At 44.5% G+C, this 21,137-nt stretch overlaps 1 protein-coding gene across 1 annotated transcript in view; it reads left to right on the top strand.

Annotated features, from left to right (window-relative positions):
• Prdm10 (PR/SET domain 10) overlaps positions 1-21,137 on the top strand; it is a 103,488-nt gene that overhangs the window by 70,964 nt on the left and 11,387 nt on the right. The window contains 8 exon segments of the mRNA NM_001427772.1: positions 1,576-1,755; positions 2,918-3,028; positions 5,183-5,383; positions 7,126-7,269; positions 7,638-7,808; positions 9,187-9,327; positions 10,299-10,467; positions 18,754-18,857. Coding sequence (NP_001414701.1) covers positions 1,576-1,755; positions 2,918-3,028; positions 5,183-5,383; positions 7,126-7,269; positions 7,638-7,808; positions 9,187-9,327; positions 10,299-10,467; positions 18,754-18,857 — 1,221 coding nt within the window.

Below are 21,137 nucleotides of genomic sequence, written 5' to 3' on the forward strand. Positions count from 1 at the left end.
AGTTTTTTACGTTTAACACTTTATTTGACGGTGGTATCTATTTCTTCTACTGTGACTTCAGGGCCTGAGACTCTCTCTTCCATCCATCTGTTGCATTCTGTTGGCGAGACTTCCTGAGGCTCCTGATTGAGTTCCTTAAGTTTTCATCCCATATTTCCCTCAGTTGGGTTTTCCTTGATTCTATTTCCACTTTCAGGTCTTAAATTGTTTTATTTAGTTCCTTCCACTGTTTATTTGTATTTTCATCGATCTCTTTAGGGGATTGATTACTTCCCCTTTAATCCTTGTAAAGGCTGTTATTAATCTTTTTCCCACGCGTCAGCCGTGATGCAGTTCTCAGGGTCTCCTGTGGTAGGGTTGCTGGGCTCCAGCAGAAACACGTTGTCCTGGCTGTTACTGATTGAGCTTTTATGCTGGTGTCTAGGCATCTGGGTTTGGGAAGGTAGTAATTCTAGGTGCTAATATCTGGTCTTGGTTTTGTTTGGAGGGTGTTAGTTTCTGATGCCCTCTCTGTTTCTTGGGGGTGGGTTATGGTGGCTCTGTGTTGCTTGGTAGGGATTTCTTCTGGGCTCCTGCTAAGTGTGGCCAGTGGGGATTCCTGGTAAAAATGTGTTTCTAGGTATTGGGAGTGGAGATGGGCTGGAAAGTAGGGGCTGAGGGGGTCCACAAGTGGTGGAACGTAGGGTGTTCCACCAGGATCTGCTTCGTCCTCTGGGAATAAAGGCGAAAAATGATGAGAGGCTACAACAGGTTGTTGGCTACAGAGCTGGGGGTGAGCCTGGGGGACTGAGTGTTGCGGAGAGAAGGGAGAGGGTGATCTGAAGCTCACCTACCTGCTTTGCCCTCCTATTTGCTTCTCTGGCAGGCTTAGCTTGTTGGGTTCCCAGGGAATGCCTGCTAGAGTCACGGGCTGGGATAAATTGGGGTGTGTGTGTGTGTGTGTGTGTGTGTGTGTGTGTGTAGTTTGGAGGTGTCTTAGAATTTTATAGCTGTAAAGAGGCATCATGACTGTGGGAACTCTTATAAAGGAATACATTTAATTGGGGTTGGCTTACAGTTTAGAGGTTTAGTCCATTGTCATCATGGTGGCACGTAGGCAGGCATGGTGCTGGAGAGGTGGCTAAACATTCTACATCTGGATCTGCAGGCAGCAAGAAGTGAATGAGCCACTAGGTCTATCTTGAGCTCCTGAGACCTCGGAGCTGGCTCCCAGTAACCCATTTCCTCCAACAAAGCACGCCTACTCCAGCAAGGCCACACTTTCCAATTGTGCCACTTCCTGTGAGCCTATGGCCATTTTCTTTCAAACAACTACAGAGGGGAGATCTGTGTGACCCATCAGCATGGTAGGCAGGAGCTGTAGCAGGCAATCTACTACAGAGTTGGGGAGAGAAGGAGGAGGAGGAGTCGAAGATGTGCAGTTAGCCTACCCGGTTCTCTGGCTGGAGTGGCCAGTGCATTTCCAAGGAATTGGCTTTTTGTTGTTGTTGTTTTGTTTTGTTTTGTCTCTTAACTCCTCAATTAAAACTCTTCTGTCCTTTCCCCTACCCCTTTTAACAAAAATTCTCCAAATAGCGAAAAGACAAACTCCGGGAGCACATGCAAAGGATGCATAACCCTGAAAGGGAGGCCAAGAAAGCTGACCGCATCAGCCGTTCCAAGACCTTCAAGCCCCGAATCACATCCACAGACTACGACAGCTTCACGTTCAAGTGCCGCCTGTGCATGATGGGCTTCCGGAGGCGAGGCATGCTGGTTAGTGCTGGCCACAGGAAGACTCTCCAGTCAGTCTCTCTGTCGGTGGCAGTGAGCCTTACAAATTAGATCGTGGACGAATCAGTCAGTGGCTAGGAGAGAAGAAAAGCAAGCAGCCCCTAGTTTGGGCTTCTTTTCCTTCTGTCTCCCTTTGCCCTTCTGAACCACTTTCTGGACAACCTTCTGAAAGAAAGTTTCCATGCCCTTCCTTTCCCTGTCTTGAAGCTGGGAATCCGGGGCCTTATACCCATTTGGCATGTGCTCTGCCATTGAGCCACATCCCTAGACCTCTGTCACTTCTTTATTTGTTTGTTTTCCTTTACCTTGATCTCTTAGTCTTATCTGTTTGATTTTCCTCCTCTCATTTGTTGACTATTCTATCTGGTGGGGTCTCTATCTCCTTCCCAGTGTTCCCTATCAATACCATCTTTGTGGAGTTAGGAAATAGTGACATAAGAAAACTTGCCTTTGGGCTGGAGAGATGGCTCAGTGGTTAAGAGCACTGACTGCTCTTCCAGAGGTCCTGAGTTCAATTCCCAGCAACCACATGGTGGCTCACAACCATCTGTAATGAGATCTGGTGCCCTCTTCTGGTGTGTCTGAAGACAGCGGCAGTGTAGTTATATATACTAAATAAATAAACCTTAAAAAAAAGAAAAAGAAAAAGAAAACTTGCCTTCAAAGCAGAGAGTGTGACCCGGGTTACAGGAACTGTCAGGACAGTTCTCTGCTTCAGCTGACTCAGACCCTAACTTCTCCAAGGTGGTGAGAAAGTCTTAGTAGTTAAAATTAGAACCTTACTTTGGATCCATTCAGCAGTCCCAGGAAGACAGTTGAAAAATGAAAGTCAGGTTTACATCAGGATATGTCTTCAGGAAACTCATGCTTGGCAGTTCTCCTTTCTCGAATGATTTTTGTTTTAGACAGAGACTGTTGATGGGCCTCCAGGTGATTGGCTGCCTTCAGTTATTTGCTGAATGGTTTATTGTTAACTCCTGTTGACAGGGTCCATGGACACTTTGACTCTGGCATAAACCTTACTGTTTTGAGCATTTTCTTCAGAGCTTTAACCTTTAGGCCTCAGTGTCAGAGTGTTTTCTCTAACTCTGCTTTGTAATGGCTCTCTCCCTGTGTGTCTGTCTGTCTGTCTCTCTCTCTCCAGGTGAATCACTTATCAAAGAGGCATCCAGACATGAAGATAGAAGAGGTGCCTGAGTTAACCCTCCCCATCATAAAACCCAATCGAGATTACTTCTGTCAGTATTGTGATAAGGTAAAAGCAAAATCTTCCCCCGGCTGGACTGTTGTGGGTGTGGGGATGAGGTCGAGGGTGGATGCCCACCAGGGCTTTTCAGCATTTAGGTAAAAAGGCTGAAAGGCAGCCTCATTGTAAGCCAAGGGCTGTAGAGATGGCTCTGTGGTCAAGAGCAAGCACTTACAACTGTCATCAAGGAATCTCTCTCAATATCTACACCGGGCAACCCAACCTCTTGTAATTCCAACTCTAAGGAATCTGATGCCCTCTCCTTTCTTTCATAGGAACTGTGCAAACATGGTGCACTTACAGACTGGCAGAGACAGACAGACACATACATGTATGTGCACACACGTATACATACACACATGTGTGCATATGCACACTTTTAAATAAAAAATAAAATTTTAGGGGCTGGAGAGATGGTTCAGTGTTGAGAGCATTTCTGTTCCAGGGACCTGAGTTTAAGTTGCCTCACCCACATCAGCTGACTCACAAACTTCCTGTAACTCTAGCCCCAGGGCATACGATACTTTCTTCTGGGCATTTGCACTTATATAAGCACATATGCAAGTATCCATGTGAACACATAGTAGTTTTATAAAAAATTTTTAATTAAAACATTAAATGTGGTGGGACAGTGGTGGTGCATGCTTTAATCCTAGCACTTGGGATGCCGAGAGAGGTGGATGTCTGAGTTGGAGGCCAGCCTATTCTTCAGAGTGAGTTTCAGGACAGCCAGAGCTATATGGAAATCCTGCCTCAAAAAAAAATAGCTAACTAGATAAACTATAATGTTAAAAAAATTAAACCATTTTTTTGAAGAATTCATTGACTTTGTTTTTTTATTATCCTTTCGGTTTGTGACTTTTACAATAGAGAATATCTATTAGAATATGAATTCATTTGAAATGTCCAAGATGTAAAATAATAGTCTGTCAGCTTGCAAGCTACATGGTAGGTCGGTGTTCCTAAGAGACTGAGTGAACAGTGAAAAGGTCTATGGTGGGGTTGGGGATTTAGCTCAGTGCCCTGGGTTCGGTCCCCAGCTCCAAAAAAAAGAAAAGGTCTGTGGTGCAGTTCTCTGCTTTTACTACTGCAGTTACACAAGGCGGGTGCTGCCTATGGTGTGTCCCTTTTACATTTTGAGTGAAGGGTGTTTTTACAGTTACTATCTGTCTTAGAGTTTCCATTGCTGGGAAGAGACACCATGACCAAGAGAACTCATAAAAGACAACATTTCACTGGGGCTGGTTTACATGTGTAGAAGTTCAGTCCTTTATCATCATGGTGGGAAGCTTGGCAGTGTCCAGGCAGGCATGGCACTGGAGGAGCTGAGAGTTCTACATCTTGTTCTGAAGGCAAACAGAAGACTTGTCTTCCAGGTGGCTCGGGGAGGGTCTCGAAGCCACCCCCACAGTGACACACTTTCTCCAGGAAGGCCACACCTACTTCAACAAAGCCACACTTCCTAATAGTGCCACTCACTCCCTGGGCCAAGCATATTCAAACTACCACACTATCTTATACAGATAATTCACTTCGAACTACCACACTTATTTATAACGAAAATTCAAGGAAATGACCTAGCATCTCTATATTATATTCTTACTTTATTCTAGTAGACAATACTCATATTCATATTTTTTTTTTTGTAGGACAGGGTCTGGTGTAGCTTGGGCTGGTCTTGAAATCGCAATCCATTTACCCTTGCCTCTTGAGAACTAGGATTGTAGGTATAGAGCACCATATCCAGAACCTCTTACTCCCTTTTCCCCCCTTCTTCCCTTCACTTTTCAAGACAGGGTTTCTCTGTGTAACAGAGCCTTGACTACATGGAACTCACTCTGTAGACCAGGCTGGTGTCCACCTCCCGAGAACTGGGATTAAAGGTGTGTGCGTCACGCCTGACAGCCTTCTTATTCTAAGACAGGGTTTCATTCTAGTTCACCCTGGCTTAGACTCACGGAGCACGCAAGACGGCACTTGACTAGATGTCAACTGCTATAGTCTCTTGAGAGCTGAGATCACAGGCATGACTTGTTGATACATTTTATTTTGGGCTATATTGATGCATTTTTCTCCTTTTCTAAGAATGAAATTTCTTATTTTGCTTCAGGCAAGAAAGTGGAACTGTACATTGCTTTCATGGCCAAATATTTAAACTTGCAGGTTTATAAGAGTGCCAGCAAGCGCAAAGCCCACATTCTGAAGAACCATCCAGGAGCGGAACTCCCACCAAGCATTCGGAAACTTCGTCCTGCTGGCCCTGGAGAGCCTGACCCTATGCTGAGCACCCACACCCAGCTGACGGGTACCATTGCCACCCCTCCTGTCTGCTGCCCACACTGCTCCAAGCAGTATAGCAGCAAGGTATGGTGCTGACTCTGACCAAGTCAAATGCTAGAACCTCTACATGAGGATGTCTTAATAGATGGCCTTCTCCCCCAGGTGTTCTGCATGGTGAATTGATTGCCTGAAGGAGCCCTGTATAAGTAGGGACCACTTATGGGAATGGGAATGAAATGGTGTGCACTCCTCCGAGTTACTCCTGCTTACCAGTCTAAGCATTCAGTTGCTTTCTCTTGACCTGCTTGAACCTTGTCTTTGCTCACAGTTTACGAGCTCATCCTGTGGAATCCCTATACGGGAACTGAGATGGAAGTTTTTGAAAAGGGGGTCACTTCAGTGGGTATCCCACTTGAAGCTTCAAGTACTCATGGGGATTGGGAATAAGTATGAGGTTATGGCTGCGTCTTGATGGTCTAGAATCATGTAAGTGTTTTCGTGTCCCCTCTTCCCCCTGTCTTCTCCCCACATCCTGTTGTGCTTTGACAGTGTGACCCCTTCCCAAGTGTGGTCAGTGCTGCTCTGATTTCTTTACTGCATTTAGGAGATGGAATCTCTCTGTGTTTCCCAGGTTGGCCTCAAACTCCTGGACTCAAGTCATCCTTTCTGCCTTAGCTTCTCAAGGAGGTGGTCCTTATGAATACAAGCCATTGTGCCTGACTAAAACAAACAAACAAACAAACAAACAAACAACAGTAAGAACCAACCAACACTCTCCCACCCCCTTGCAAGAAAAAGAACATTTTTAAAGGCATCAAATGAAATATTTTAAGAGCCTTTGGAGCAATGGCATGGAAGAAAGTTGCTAATTCTGGTCTGTCTTAATTAGGTTTTCCATTGCTGTGAACAGACACCATGACCAAGACAATTCCTATAAAGGACAATATTTAATTGGGGCTTGTTGCTGTAAAATTATAAAAAAAGAAATGGTCTGTCTTTTACCCCGCTAGGTCTGGCACCAAAGTACCCCAAGATATCTGCTAGATATCTTGTCAGAAACACACATCCCAACTCTGTGACGTCCCTCACACTCTCCCAAATTCAGTTCTCTACAAGAAAGAACACACAACACAATAACCTCTGATCCAATTGATAAGATGTAATTGCCCACCTAAACATACAAAGCCCTGTACACATCCATCCCTCAAGAACACTCATAACAACCTGCAAAGGTACAGCGTGGAATCCTAACGTCAGCCTCCACGTTCTCTCCGAGGCTTCTCTGCAGTCCCCTCCTCTTCCCTCAAACTTTTCTCCCGCCCATCCTTCCTTCTCATCCAATGACGGGCCTCCTTCTATCCTGCCCTCACCTGTATGACATCCTACAGGGGCTGGCTTACAGTTTCCGAGGTTTAGTCCATTATCATCATGGCAGGAAGCATGGCAGTGCTCAGGAAGACATGGTGCTGCTGGAGAAGGAGCTGAAAGTTCTACATCTTGATCTCAAAGTGGGTAGAAAGAGACTGTTTTCTGCAGGCAACCAGGAGGAGGCTCTCTTCCACACTGCATGGAGATTGAGCATAGGATTGCAAAGCCCACCCACAAAAGGTCACACATCCTCCAACAAAGCCATGCCTACTCCAACATTGCCACACCTCCTAATGGTACCACTCCCTGGACCAAGCATATTCAAGCCACCACATGGTCCTTGTTCTTTTTGCTTTGTTTTGAGACAAGGTCTTGGTATCTAGCCCAGGCTGGCCTTAAATTTATGCCTTTCCTGCCTTAGCTGCAGTAATTGTTTATTTTTTTTCTTCATTTTCCAGACCAAGATGGTGCAGCACATTCGAAAGAAGCACCCAGAGTATGCCCAGCTTCCCAACACCATCCACACGCCACTGACAACAGCTGTGATCAGCGCCACCCCAGCTGTCTTAACGACAGATAGTGCCACTGGAGAGACTGTGGTGGTGAGTGAGTGACTAGGAAGAGTGTCTTCTTCCCTTCATGCCCCTCCTCTCTTTACAACAAGGCCACGCCAATTATTTATTAATTTTTTGCAAATGAGGGTACTCAGCTTGCCACTTACAGCATTGTGCTTATGCTTGGGTTCCCTTGCTGGTGTTTGCTAAAAATCTGTCTGCCAAAGGAGGAGCAGGGCATCTTTAATGCTTTCCTTCTTAGTGGTGAAATCAGCAGTGTGGAAGCAGATTCAGTGGGTCAGAGTCAGGCCCTCAGGCCAGTCTGTATTTCCTTGATATGCCCCATGCCAAACTGAATTGTATCAGGATGGCTACAGTGTTGTTACTAATATGTTTGGTGATATTTATTCTTCTAGACAACAGACCTGCTAACTCAGGCGATGACGGAACTATCCCAGACCTTAACAACGGATTACCGAACACCTCAGGGGGACTACCAAAGGATTCAGTATATCCCTGTGTCTCAGTCAGCGTCTGGTCTGCAGCAACCTCAGCACATACAGCTGCAAGTGGTGCAGGTGGCTCCGGTACTGTGACACTTCATTTCTTCTTACCTGCATGAGCACCATATTGCCAGTGGCCAGCATGGTAACAGGATTCAACAGAAACATCCTTGGCTCTGTGTAAGGTGCAGCTGCATAGAAGTGCTGAGTCTGAGGCAGTAGGAGAATACCATCTCCACTGCCTTCTTCCCTCTGCCCTTCATCACGGCTCTGGACTCAGAAGAGTAAGAGGTTTCCACTATAGGTAGAAGGTCTCAGCTCCTGTGTATACAGCCAGCCAGTAATAGCTGTAGTGATATCCTGGCTGACTATTTCATAATGAACCAGTTTGAGGAATACCTACACGGGCATTGAATAATTTATTTCAGTGAGAGGTTTTAGTGAGTAATTTTTTGATAGCTCTATCTATCTATCTATCTATCTATCTATCTATCTATCTATCTATCTATCTATCATCTATCTAGCCGGATGCTTGTGGAGGTCAGAAGAGGGTGTTGGATCTCTGGAACTGGGATTACAGATGTTATAAGGTGTGGGTGCTGGAAACGGAACCTGGATCCTCTGGAAGAGCAACAAGTACTCTTCCTCACTTAGCCGTCTCTCCAGCCTAAGTCAGCTCCACGTGGGATAGAACTATTACCATGGTCCTCTACTAGACAGTGCCTAACTCACGCTTGCTCACTGTGGACTAAAAGAAGGATGTCTCCCAGAACTGCTGTTCTCTTTCATTGTGCTGTGAGAAAATGGACTTAAGACATGAGTGAACATTGTCATTTTCAAATAATTTAATCTTGTGAACAAAAACCAATACAGTTTTAAATGTATGGAAATGGTAGATATCACTGTCACCCCATCATCCACCATTCCTTACTTGTTTTATTTCAGTTTTTTGTTTATTTTAAGATGAGGTCTCGGGCTGGAGAGATGGCTCAGTGGTTAAGAGCACTGACTGCTCTTCCAGAGGTCCTGAGTTCAATTCCCAGCAACCACATGGTGGCTCACAACCATTTGTAATGGGATGCTCTCTTCTGAAGTGTCTGAAGAGAACTACAGTGTACTAACATATAAATAAAATAAATAAATCTTTAAAAAAAAAAAAAAGATGAGGTCTCACTGTATAGCCTTGTCTGGCCTAGAGCTCACTAGTAGATCAGGCTGGCCTCAAACTCAGAGATCCACTTTCCTCTGCTTCCTGAATGCTGGATTAAAGACATGCACTACCATGCCTGGCTTTGATTTATTGTTTTGATAACAGGGTCTCACTGCATAGCCCCAGCTGGCCTGAAACTCAAAACCTCTCCCCAGTTTAGCCTGTCAGGGAATATTATTTTTAGGTGAACTTTTTCTCTTTAACCTTACTGAGTGCCTATCTGTTTGGAACCGGATCTTTATGTCCCCCCAGGCCACTTCCCCGCATCAGTCCCAGCAGTCCACAGTGGATGTTGGCCAGCTGCATGATCCTCAGACCTACACGCAGCATGCCATCCAGGTGCAGCACATCCAGGTCACAGAGCCCACCCCCACAGCTCCATCAGCATCCCAGGTACGTTTCTCTACAGAGATGCAGAGAGGTCAGGTGACATCAGGGACTATCAGATTAATAACCGTGAACTCATTGCCCTTGGTCACTGAGGGGACGATGTCACATGTTAGTACCTGACCAGTTGTACCCCCACTTTTTATGTCGCTACTGCAAATGGTCTTGCAGTAGGTTCCCGGCTTCCCAGTGGAGCTCTGTGGTTTAAGATCCTAAAAACAAAACATTCTACAGCAAGAGTTTTCAGTTGCTTCTGTGACTTGGAGTAAGGTTGAGCCTGTCACTGGGATGTAAAGCAGGGTATGAAAATTCAGAGGAGGGGACAGTTCTACTTAGCTGGGAAGCAAGGACATTTTTGTCCTTTAGTTTTTAAATTAAGTTTCTTGAAGGGGGACTGTACGCTTGTCATGACATCAAGGGAAGGAATTATGTTCTAAATAGCATTTTGAGTATAAAAGGAGATAGGAAATTATAACACTTATTAAAAATGTTATTCTGTTTGGGAGCAGGAAGTAATCCTGGGAAAGAGTTGGAAAGTAGTTAGGACTTGGACTGTGGACGGTCCTGAGTTGCAGATGGTGGAGTGTGGGCTTGTCATGGAATCAGAAGTCAGCCTCTCCACCAGATGCCTGGTGTGCACCTGTGTAAGCTCTACTCTGGGTGGATGGGCCCAGGCCACTCAATGAGAACCATGACTTGTTGTGTTGTTTCCTTTGTGACCGGACAGGCTGTTTCATCTTCCTTGGTTTAGGCTTAGCTAATGTAAGCAGTTATATATTTGTATTCATTTGCCCTTGCAGCAATTTAATTGAAATCCATTGTTTTATTATCTTTGTAGATTCCCCTTGGAAAACAATATAGAGTTTCAGAGTTATTACTGTTTTTCATTAATCCTACTCTTATTTAAACTATTGCTTAGGTGTTTTAGGTCTCCTGGAATGTCACCATTTCCTCCTTTTGTTTCTCTTTCTCCCTAGGTAGCAGGGCAGCCATTGAGCCCCTCTGCTCAGCCGGTCCAGCAGGGGCTCAGCCCCTCCCATATCCAAGGCAGTTCTTCCACTCAAGGGCAGGCTCTACAGCAGCAGCAGAATTCCTCTGTACAACACACATACCTCCCCAATGCTTGGAACTCCTTCCGTGGTTATTGTAAGGAGAAGGGGACAGTTGTTGGGTGGGGGAATCTTTGGCCATATGTCTTCATTTCATCAGCTTTATAATAGGTTTTTTGATTGAAGTATCAGTTGCTCATTTTCAGTATTCTATGGTACATGTATTTGAATTAATTTCAGGGAAGTGTTTTGACCTCAGAGTGCCAGTGTTATATATTTTCAGAGATGTTAAGTATATTACTGGAATATGACTTAAGGTATGGAATAGATGGAGAGAGAATATATTGATGGTAATGTTTCATTTCTCTCTTTCTCTCTCTCTCTCTCTCTCTCTCTCTCTCTCTCTCACACACACACACATTTGGTAGTGGGTCTCATTAAATGTCCTTTTATGTAATAGTCACTATGCTTGACCCTAGGTATGTGTGTCTTAGTTACTTTTCTGTTGTCATGGCAAAACACCATGACCAAGGCAACTTATATAAGAAAACATTTACTTTACTTTGGGATTGTCGTTTCCTTTTCATGGCCATCCTGGTGGGGAATGGCCACAGTCAGACACCCTGCTAGAGCAGTAGCTGAGAGCCTATATGTTTAAACAGCTAGGAGGCAGGAGTAGCTAACAGAGAATTGCTTCCCCCATGATGTACCTCCTCCAACAAGGACAACTGGGGACCAAGTATTCAAATATATTAGCTTATCAGGGCCATTCTCAATCAGACCACAATATGTAAAAATTAACATTGACCTTATACTACTTCATTAAGTAACCTCATGCAACTTCATTCAGATCTTCCTGTGTGTCAGGAATGATTCTAACCCAGGTATGTCAAAATTGGTATTTACAAAGATCTGTGATATGAGCACAGTGGTTATTTGCATTTTATACATAAAGTAGTGCACATACAATACCTCATCCAAGAGACTTAGCTAGTCAACAGAAGATTGGAAGCCAAGAGTTCTGGCTCCAGAACTCACATGCTAAATCATCTTGTTGTATTGCATCTCCTAAGGCCTTTGGGTTATCATGTAACAGAGAGGTTGACGTATTTGGTTAGTATGTTCCCGAGTATGTTCATGCTTGGGAAGTGTGAACAGGCTGGCAGTCAGAGGCCAAAGTTGATAACTTCTTTGCTTGATGCTCTGTAACTTCTCCAAACATGATCAAACGTCTATTCACCCAGATAGGGTACCAACAACAGCTCAAGGAAGTGACCCCACCCAGCTCTAGGTTAGTGAACCAATGAGTTTGTTCAGATCATCTGCCAGAGGATGGCAATCTGGTTCCTTACAGGGGACTTGGAGGCATCTGCATCACCAAATGTCCGCTTTAGCATGGTGACAACTCACAAAAGCTGTAGCCCTGGAACCCTCTGCCCAATTTCTAGTCAGCTCTATTGGAGAGAGTTTCTTGCCAGCAATTTTCACTGCTTTTGTAACTTAGAGGAGAGCCCTGTGAGCTTGTAACCTCCACACTTCTTTAGCCCCGTGTGTTTCCTTGGCTTTTCAAGTCTTCCGAGTCTCTCTATGTCAGTAGAAGAGAGGAAATGGCTACACAACACTCCAGCCTTTGGCCAGCTCTTACACTCTTTCTACCCGTTTTCCACCATCTTCCTGAGTCTTGGAGAAGGCAATAGAGATGTCTGATTATTTATTGCTGAGCCACTGCACCACTGTGACACACCGATAGTCACTTACGAGGCGTTTGGATTCTCTGCAGTAACCACTAGCAATGGCAAAAAAGATTCCCCCCCACATCTGAGGCTGATGGCAGTAGAAATATTTGGGCATAAACACAAATGTTTAAAAGCATTTGACAGACACATCACATCTATGTAGTTACTATCCCTCTTGGATCAGTGATCTCCCCAGTCACAATTTTGTCCTGGATTACACTATAAGACATAAGTTCCTTCCATTGTAATGGGCCTTACATGCAGCCAGAACAGTGAAAGCCAGCTAGCAGAGTGAGAGCTTCCAACCTCAAGCCAGCCACATTTTTCTAAGCCCTAGAGGCACAAAGTACAGAATTTTAAGCAGTAGGGTCTTACCACTTACCTTCAGCATGCAAGCAATAGCAGAGACCATACTCTTATGGTTTATGTGTGGGTCTCTAGGAACCTCCCTGGCAAAGAACTCATGCTGGGCTTTTACTCTGTAATCTATAGCTCCCAGAAAATGCTCTTTCCCCACCCATACAGCTGGTCCTTGTTCAGCCTCTTCGGCTGCTCTTTTAATGTTCGTTACGATGCTTTCCAAGTCTGTGAGCTACTCCAGGTGAACTTTATATAGTATAACACTTTTTTATAGGGGGTGGGTGCAGGAGCTCTAAGAATTGGTCTTGAGTGACTAAGGGGACACTGAGAAGGAACATTATTAAGGTCTAGTGTATGATCCATTCCATCACTGAATCAGTTGTGAAAGAGCTGTGTTGGATGTATTAAAGCATTAAAGAAGAGGACACTACTCCATCTGTCCTCAATGATTCCCTGCCTCAGCGGAAGCAAACCCACAAAGACTTTTTTCCAGCCTTCGTTTCCAGGGGTGATGCACACGGCTGCACAGGATCCCCAGGCCAACTGTCTCCATGCTTCTTAGACTCAAGCCTAAGTGGGGAGCAGGGCCCACTCTAACCTGCTATGCTCGCCACTGAGCTGACTTACCAGTTCTCACAGGCCAGCACTCTGGCTGCTGCCTCTGTGTGTGACACAGCTGGTTGCTGAAAGGGTCAGGGCTATGTGATAATCCCCTCACTCAGTATATTCTTTCAGGGGAACAATTTTTGTAGCATATTTTACATAGATAACTGTTTACCCCTAGAACAAACTTGATCTTTTTCACCTTTAGTTTTTAAAGCATGTCTTCTGTGAGCGACTGCTGTGACTTTAAAGCCTTGATTCACTGTCAACTTTTCCCCTAGGAATGCCACCTTGACACAAGTCTTTGTGCGTTTGCATTTGAGTGGCCCAACAGGCTCCCAGGTCTGCTGGATCAGGTCATTCAGGTCTGCCAGAACCTCCTTCCTCGTCACTGTCATGTCTCACCTTGGGACACAGAGAAGCCACTAAAACTCCATATCAGTCCCAGAGTCCAGGCTGAGTTAGGGTCTTAACTTTCTGGTGAACACAGTAGAATGTGGCCCAGTGAACTGAGCATCAAGCTCTGCCACTCTCATACCCAGTTTTTTTGGTAACAACTGTCTTTCTGCCATTGTCCTCTGGTTCCTGATGTTGACAGGAACCCCGGCCAGTACTGTGTCTCTGGTGGCTTGTCTGAGCCAGTCTATGAGACACCTGTTTCCTTCATTGTCTTGGAGTAGTCAGCCTTTGTCTCAAGGAAGGATAGACAGTGCTATTACTTAGCTTCTTTTTGTCTGTAGCACTCAGACGGACCCCATCTGTCCCCATGTCCCGCAGTTCCATGAGCCACACTGAGGCAGGCTCTTCCATTCCGTGTTTAAGTGCAGTTCAGAGGCAGACTAATTCTTGGTCATTGTAGTTTCCCATACAGTTAATAGGCCTGCCCATCCACATGCTGAATCATAGATTTCCTCTGTATTAAAGGTCAAACCAGGGGGCTCTTCTGTTGTTCCCATCCTTTTCTCTTCCTTCTCGAAGTCTTGATTTTTCTCACGGGTTCCGAGTTTTTAGATTCTCTTTCCCACACATTCCATCAGCTGTAAAATACTGCAACTTTACCTCCTCTCCACCTCATCTTCCCCTCTCCCACGTTCCCAGTTCCCACAAGACAGAGGTGAACGCTGAGGAGAGCATGCACGTGTTTTCCCATTGTAATTCTGCCTTTACATGGGAAACTTCCTTCTGGGCAGATGGCTTAGCCTCAGCTATATGCCTTATTGCCCAGAGCAAAGACCATACAACAGCTTTCCCCACCTGTTTATGCTCTTATCCCAAACACGTTACTTTTAAGAACTGTAACGTATCCTCTAACACATCAGCTATTTGGGAGTGGGGTGGGGGATCCTGTACTTCTGTGATAGGCCTTATTTATCAGATGTGCTACTCCGGACCATGTTGGGGAGGATAGCCTTCCTGGGACCTGCTCTCTCCTCACCCCCAGATAGCTTGGCTATTTGATAGCTTTGAGCACCACTCTCAAATAGCTTGGCTTTGGATATCTATCTTTCCACCTCTGTGCAGTTACTACTATAGCAAAGAGGCACAGCATCTCATACATCATGGAGAAGGTAGCAATATTGGGGCTGCTCCCACAGATGCACACTCCCTTGGATCACCTCAGTCACGCTCACCAGTGTGCCGCAGCCACTCTTCTCACCTCATCTTTGGTTCTGCCAATCCCTGTCCAGGGGCCAGCTGTGCTGTGGGACTTTCCTTGGAGAAATGTGAAGAACTGTCTATTTACCTTAGACAGAACACTAACAGACAGAAGTTATTATACTCAAGGCTAGCTTGGTGAACCCATGAGTGCAGTGGAGTTGCCCACAGGAGCATGGATGAAGGTCACTTACAGGTACCCCAGGTTACCCCATAGAGCCTGGCAGATAGACTGACATCTATACTCAGTTTAAGAAAGTGAAATGATGTATACACCTACTGTAATCACTTCAGGAATTAGCATTATAATTTGAAAAAAATACTCTGCAACTGAGATGATTTACTAGGAAAAGATTCTGTAATTGTGACAGTGGGGAGCAGAGGGCAGGAACCCTCTGGACCGCCTACTTGACTTAAGCAGTTCCGAAGTTCTGCCCAGCCTTGCCTACCTTTCTTCCCCACCCCTGACTAGGTGATGTACTCATTACAGCCTTTTGCTCTAAACATTTTAGTATGTTTCTAAAATGAAAAGACTGAGCTTACCTGAGATCTAAGAACTTGGAAGGTGAGGGAGGAGACTCAGGCATTCGACGTCATCTTCGACTATATAGCAAGTTTGAGGACAACCTGGGCTACGTGAGACCTTGTCTCCAAAACAAGGGGAGGAGGCTGGGGAAGTGTCTTAGGAGGTGACAGTACTTGCTACACAGTATGGGGATCTAAGCTCAAATCCCTGGCTGGGCTTGGCTGCTCATACCTGTTGTCTGAGTTAAGGAGTGGACACGGGCAGGATGCTGGAGCACACGGCCTGGTGAAAAGTGAGTTTCAAGTTCAGTGAGGGACTCTGTTGTAAGTGAGAAGTTGAAAGTAAGAGGGGTTGGGGATTTAGCTCAGTGGTAAAGCACTTGCCTAGCAAGCACAAGGCCCTGGGTTCGGTTCCCAGCTCCGGAAAAAAAAAAGAAGAAAGTAAGAGAGACACAGAGGCAGATACCTGACATCTTGCTCTAGTACACATGCATGCATCTCACACACACGCACGCGCGCGCGCACACACACACACACACACACACACACACACGCACAGAGAGAGACACACAGACACACAATGCATGCACACACACCACCAACAACAACGATAACAAACACTAAAAAAATTAATGAAAAGAAAAACCCCGCAAAGACCTCTTTTTGTTTGTTTTTTGGTGCACAAGGCTAAGTACTTGCTCTATTACTGAGCCCAAAATGTACCTAGCCCAAAACATTGGGAAAAAAAATCATGCTATTGCTATTATTATTCAGCCTAAAAATAAATGGAAATAAGTCTTTAACATCACAAATATAGTTCCAGTACCCAGTCAGAATTCATATTTCTTTGACCACCTGAGAAAGGTGTTAATTTCTTGTTTGAACTGCGTTCTGAGAAAGGGCCATCCACTGCAGCTGACTGCATCTTCCCCTTTCTTTCCACACCTTCTCACCCTTCCCTTGCAGCTGCTGTGTCTGCTGAGGAGACCAGCCAGCCATGGCTCCTGTGGTCCTCACACCGGGTTTTGCCCATGGTGCCCACATGTTATCACTTAATGTACTGTCTTCTTTTTGTCTCCTGAAGACCAACAACTAGATCTAGAGGCTTAACTAGAGTTAGGCTCTTTTCCCCAGGGTACTCAGCTGCTGCTGGGGTTGGGTCACTTCTCTTTCTGTAATGTTGAAAGCCACTAGTGTTTATCCTCTAGCTTCTTTGTCTCATCAGGGCTTGTAAAGTTTTGATACTCTAATTTGGTTCTGTCATTCCTATTCATTAATTAGGTGCAAGCATTTTATAAAGAGAAAAAAATGTGCCAGCTCTGGTGTAGCACACACCGTTAACCTCAGCCTGTAACCTTAGCCCTTGTAAGCAGGGGGACTGCCAGACACGCAAGGCTGCCTGGAAAGATACTATTAAAAACAAACAAATAAGAGCATAGCTTTAGTTGTAGAGCCAGAGGCAGGGGATCTCTGTGAATTTGAAACCAGCCTGGTCTACTGAGGTTAGAAAGCTACATAGTGAAAACAGGTCTCAAAGTAACAATAAAAGCAAAGCAAGATAAGAAAGAAAGAAAAGAAAAAATGATTATAATCATAAAATTAAGGTATAGCCTATATAGGAAAAGCAGAATTAAATACTTTAAATGCCAGATTCGTTACTTATTTTACTGTACTTCAAAATAGTAAGTCAGTTTCCTTATGTTGTAGTATCCCAGATGGCTAGTGGTTGTGTATCTTAGTCTTACTTTGTGCTCATGATGCTTATATACATATATAACCGTGACATGCTTGAACCTGCTGCGTTTGTTACCTTTATGGGTGTTCAGGCTACCACATCTTTGTCTGTGTATCCTGGTACCTGCACCTTTTACCCCTGACCCTTTCCTGTGCTGGGAAGACACAATGTCCCAGACTAGCCCTCTCTCACTACCCAGAGCTGGCATCAGTCTATCTGCTACTCATCCTTCCATTTTAGTGGAAATATTAACACTGCTTATTCACTTGTGATCACTAGGCAGCTGTAAAGACATTTGTGCTATGAATTCATACCTGAGTATAAAAGATAAAATATACCAGGCCAGAAAAAGGAAGCTTTTATGATTCATTCCAAAGTTTAAAAAGTTTGAGTATTGTCTTGTGAATATTTGTAAGACACTTTTGAGTGAGGAGGTATTGGTTGTTTCTTATAATCCCTCTGTACTAGTCTCTCCACACGTGTGATGATAGCTGGAGGCTTATTCACATCAGGCTAGGCATGGTGGTGCACACCTTTAATCCCAGCACTCAGGAGGCAGAGTTGGACTTATCTCGTTCAAGGCCACCCTGGTCTACAGAGATAGTTCTAGGACAGTCATGGCTACCAAACAAAAACAGAAAAACGAGAGAGAGAGAGAGAGAGAGAGAGAGAGAGAGAGAAGGGGGGGGGAAGGGAAAGGGAAAGGGAAAGGGAAAGGGAAAGGGAAAAAGAAAGTAAGAGAACTCACACCACTGTAAGATCTCTCAAATGTGGGGAACCCTGGGAACGGTCTCAGTGGGAATTCGAGCATTGGCAGGTATGGACGGTCTCTTGCTTAGGACTTGAGATCTTTCTTCTTTTGGCTTTATGGTCCCATATAGCTCATGTAAGTCTCACATACACTGTGTAGCCCAGACCAGTAGCATTCAGGACACCCTGGGTTTAATCCGTAGCACAGCATACATTGGGTGTGGCACCACATGCCAGTAATAACAGGAGGTGGGAAGCAGGGCAACCAAAAGTTCAAGGTCATTCTTAGCTTCATGTAAGTTTGAGGCAACTGTGGGATATGTGGGACCCTATCTCAAAAAAAAAAATTGTGATCTTTCTGTGCTAGCCTCCTGAGTGCTTGGGTAATAGACCTGACCACCAGGGCCAGTGCATTTAGGATTTTCAGCATAGGATTACTGTTGGTGGGGCAAGAACACAACCATACACCGTTTGGGTTTCTGCTTTCAGGTGATCTCGTTTTGTTGCTCTGGTGTTCTGGGCCATTCACCTCAAGCCTTGGCTCAAGTGATTGATTTACCTTTAGCCTTGAGCAGCTGGGTGTATAGCTGCCATCAGCATTTTATCATGAAGTGGGCTTTGTGTTGACAGGATTGTCCCTGTAGGTAATATTCAGATTATGAATATGCCAAAGGTAGGTTAGACTGAGCTATAATGCTTGGTAATATATATATGCAAAAAATATTTTTGAAACAGGTTCTTATGTTGTAGACTTGACTGTCTTGGAACTACTGTGGAGACCAGGCTGGCCTTGAATTCATAGAGACCCTCCTGCCTCTGGCTCCCTAGTATTGGGATTAAAAGTGTGCATTATAGTACCTAGCAATTTATTTGTATTCAATGCATTCCACTTAACTGTATTTTCAGTTTATGGTGAGTTTATTGGCATATAACCCCATAATATAGAGAAGCATTCCTTTCTTCTAGTACTTAAACTAAAATCTAAGACCACTAAATTTTGTTTATGTCCTGTTTTTAGCGTCAGAAATTCAAATGATGACACTGCCTCCAGGTCAGTTTGTGATCACAGACAGTGGTGTGGCAACCCCTGTTACATCTGGGCAAGTGAAAGCAGTGACTTCGGTAAGTCATTCTGCCAGGGCTGTGTTACAGCGTGGTCATTCTCTGCCTTCCCTCCCTTCCTTCCTTCCTCTCCCCCTCCATCCCTCCCTTTGAGGTGCTGGAATTGGAACCCAGGACCTTGTACATGTGGCTTGCTGGGTAGGTCATCTACCATTGCGTTACCTCCCCAGGCCTCCGTTTCTTTTAATTGGTGATTAGGTCAGTTTTCTCACAGCTGACGATTTGAAAGCTGGATCTTTATTGCCATATCCTTAGTGAATTGCCCAGGAGAATGCCCAATAAATGTCCATTCAGCTCCTAACTACAACACACCTACCAGCTCTAGCACTTCTTATAAATATTACAAGACTTTAGCTGGGAGTGAATAGTATAATGAATCATTTATGGTGTGTGTGTGTGTGTGTGTGTGTGTGTGTGTGTGTTTGAGACAGACAGGGTTTCACTATGAAAGCCAAGTTGGGATAGTCAGGAGAGGTGCAGGGAATCCTGGCTATAGGGTACTTCTTGTACAAACATTGAGCCACAGGCTGCCTTAAGAGAGGTTCAGTGTGCCAGGTGTAGACTATGCCATTCAGAAGTGACCTACCTGCTAGCTGAACCACACCACTCCCTAGATTCAGTTCCCAAAGATCCATTCCATTGTCTGTCTCCACCCTGCCCCACTTGTCCTGTCCCATTGCTGCCCTTCCCACTGCAGTGCCTTGGCCCCAACTTGGGTTGACTTTCTCTGTCTAGATGCAGGCTACAACAGTCAGAAAAATGACTGCCTTGGTGCAGGCCACACCAGTCAGAAAAACTGGTGCAGGCCAAGCAAACCAGGAAAAAAGATAGGTGAACTCAGGCAGAGACTCCTTGCTGGACCAGAGACCACACCGACTGGCAACCAGAACCATAGATAGGCAGCCCAGCAGAGGACCTCCTCCACACAGTACACCCAGTCCCCATTACCCTCATCATCACTGTATCCCACCCCCTAAATCTGCCAGAGACCCCCTGCTGCACCAAAAGGGCAAGCTAGTCCCCAGAAGTTCAGCCCCCAAGCTCGACAGAGACTCCTTACTGGATCAGACAGACAGAGGTCAGGCTAGTTGCAAGAAGTCCAGGTCACAAAGACCAGAAGACCAAAAACTGAAACCAACAAAGACAAACTCAGAAATCAGTATCTAGATCTATAGTCATCCATAACCCAGATGCTTAAACACTAGTGTAAGAACATAGTCAACAGCCAGGGCAACATGGCACCACCAGGGCCCAGCTTTCTACAACAGCAAGACCTGGATATTCAAACACAGTTGAAGCACAAGAAATTAACCTTAAAACCAACTTTATGAAGATGATACAGGTCTTTAAAGAGGAAATGAAAAAAAAAAACCATAAAGAAATCAAGAAAAATACAAACAAAATTTGGAGAAAATCAATAAATCCCTTAAAGAATGCCAAGAAAGCCAAAGAGAACAAACAATTGAAAGAAACTGGGCTGGAGAGATGGCTCAGTGGTTAAGATCACTGACTGCTCTTCCAGAGGTCCTGAGTTCAAATCCCAGCAACCACATGGTGGCTCACAACCGTCTGAAATGAGATCTGATGCCCTCTTTTGATATGTCTGAAGACAGTGACAGTGTACTTATATAAATAAATATATAATGTAAATATAAATAACTCTTAAAAAAAGAAAGAAAGAAACCATTCAAGACCAAATAGAAAAAGAAGTAAAAAAGAAAGCACAAACTGAGGTTTTTATGGAAATGGAAATCTAGGTAAGTTAATGGGAACTACAGATGTAAGTGTCATTATAGAAAATCTGGGGGTTGGGGATTTAGCTCAGTGGTAGAGCGCTTGCCTAGCAATCGCAAGGCCCTGGGTTCGGTCCCCAGCTCTGAAAAATAGAAAAGAAAAAAAAAAAAAAAGAAAATCTGGAATACTATGAAAAGACCAAACCTAAGAGTAGAAGAAGGAGAACAATCCCAGATCAATAATCCAGAAAGTATATTTATCAAAATCACAGAAGAAAAATTTTCTAACATAAAAAAAGGACATGTCTATAAAGGTACAAGAAGCCTACAGAATACCAAATTAATTGGACCAGAAAAAAAAATATCCTTGCCAAATAAGAATCAAAACACAAAACATACAGAACAAAGACAGAATATTAAAAGCTATAAGAGAAGAAGGCCAAGTAACATATAAAGGTAGACCTGTTAGAATTACACCCAACTTCTCAACAGGAATTCTAAAAGTCAGAAGGGCCTGGATAGATGTCTTGCAGACCCTAAGAGATCA

This window comes from Rattus norvegicus, chromosome 8 (assembly GCF_021556685.1).
Source record: "Rattus norvegicus strain SHRSP/BbbUtx chromosome 8, alternate assembly SHRSP_T2T, whole genome shotgun sequence".
NCBI lineage: Eukaryota > Metazoa > Chordata > Mammalia > Rodentia > Muridae > Rattus > Rattus norvegicus.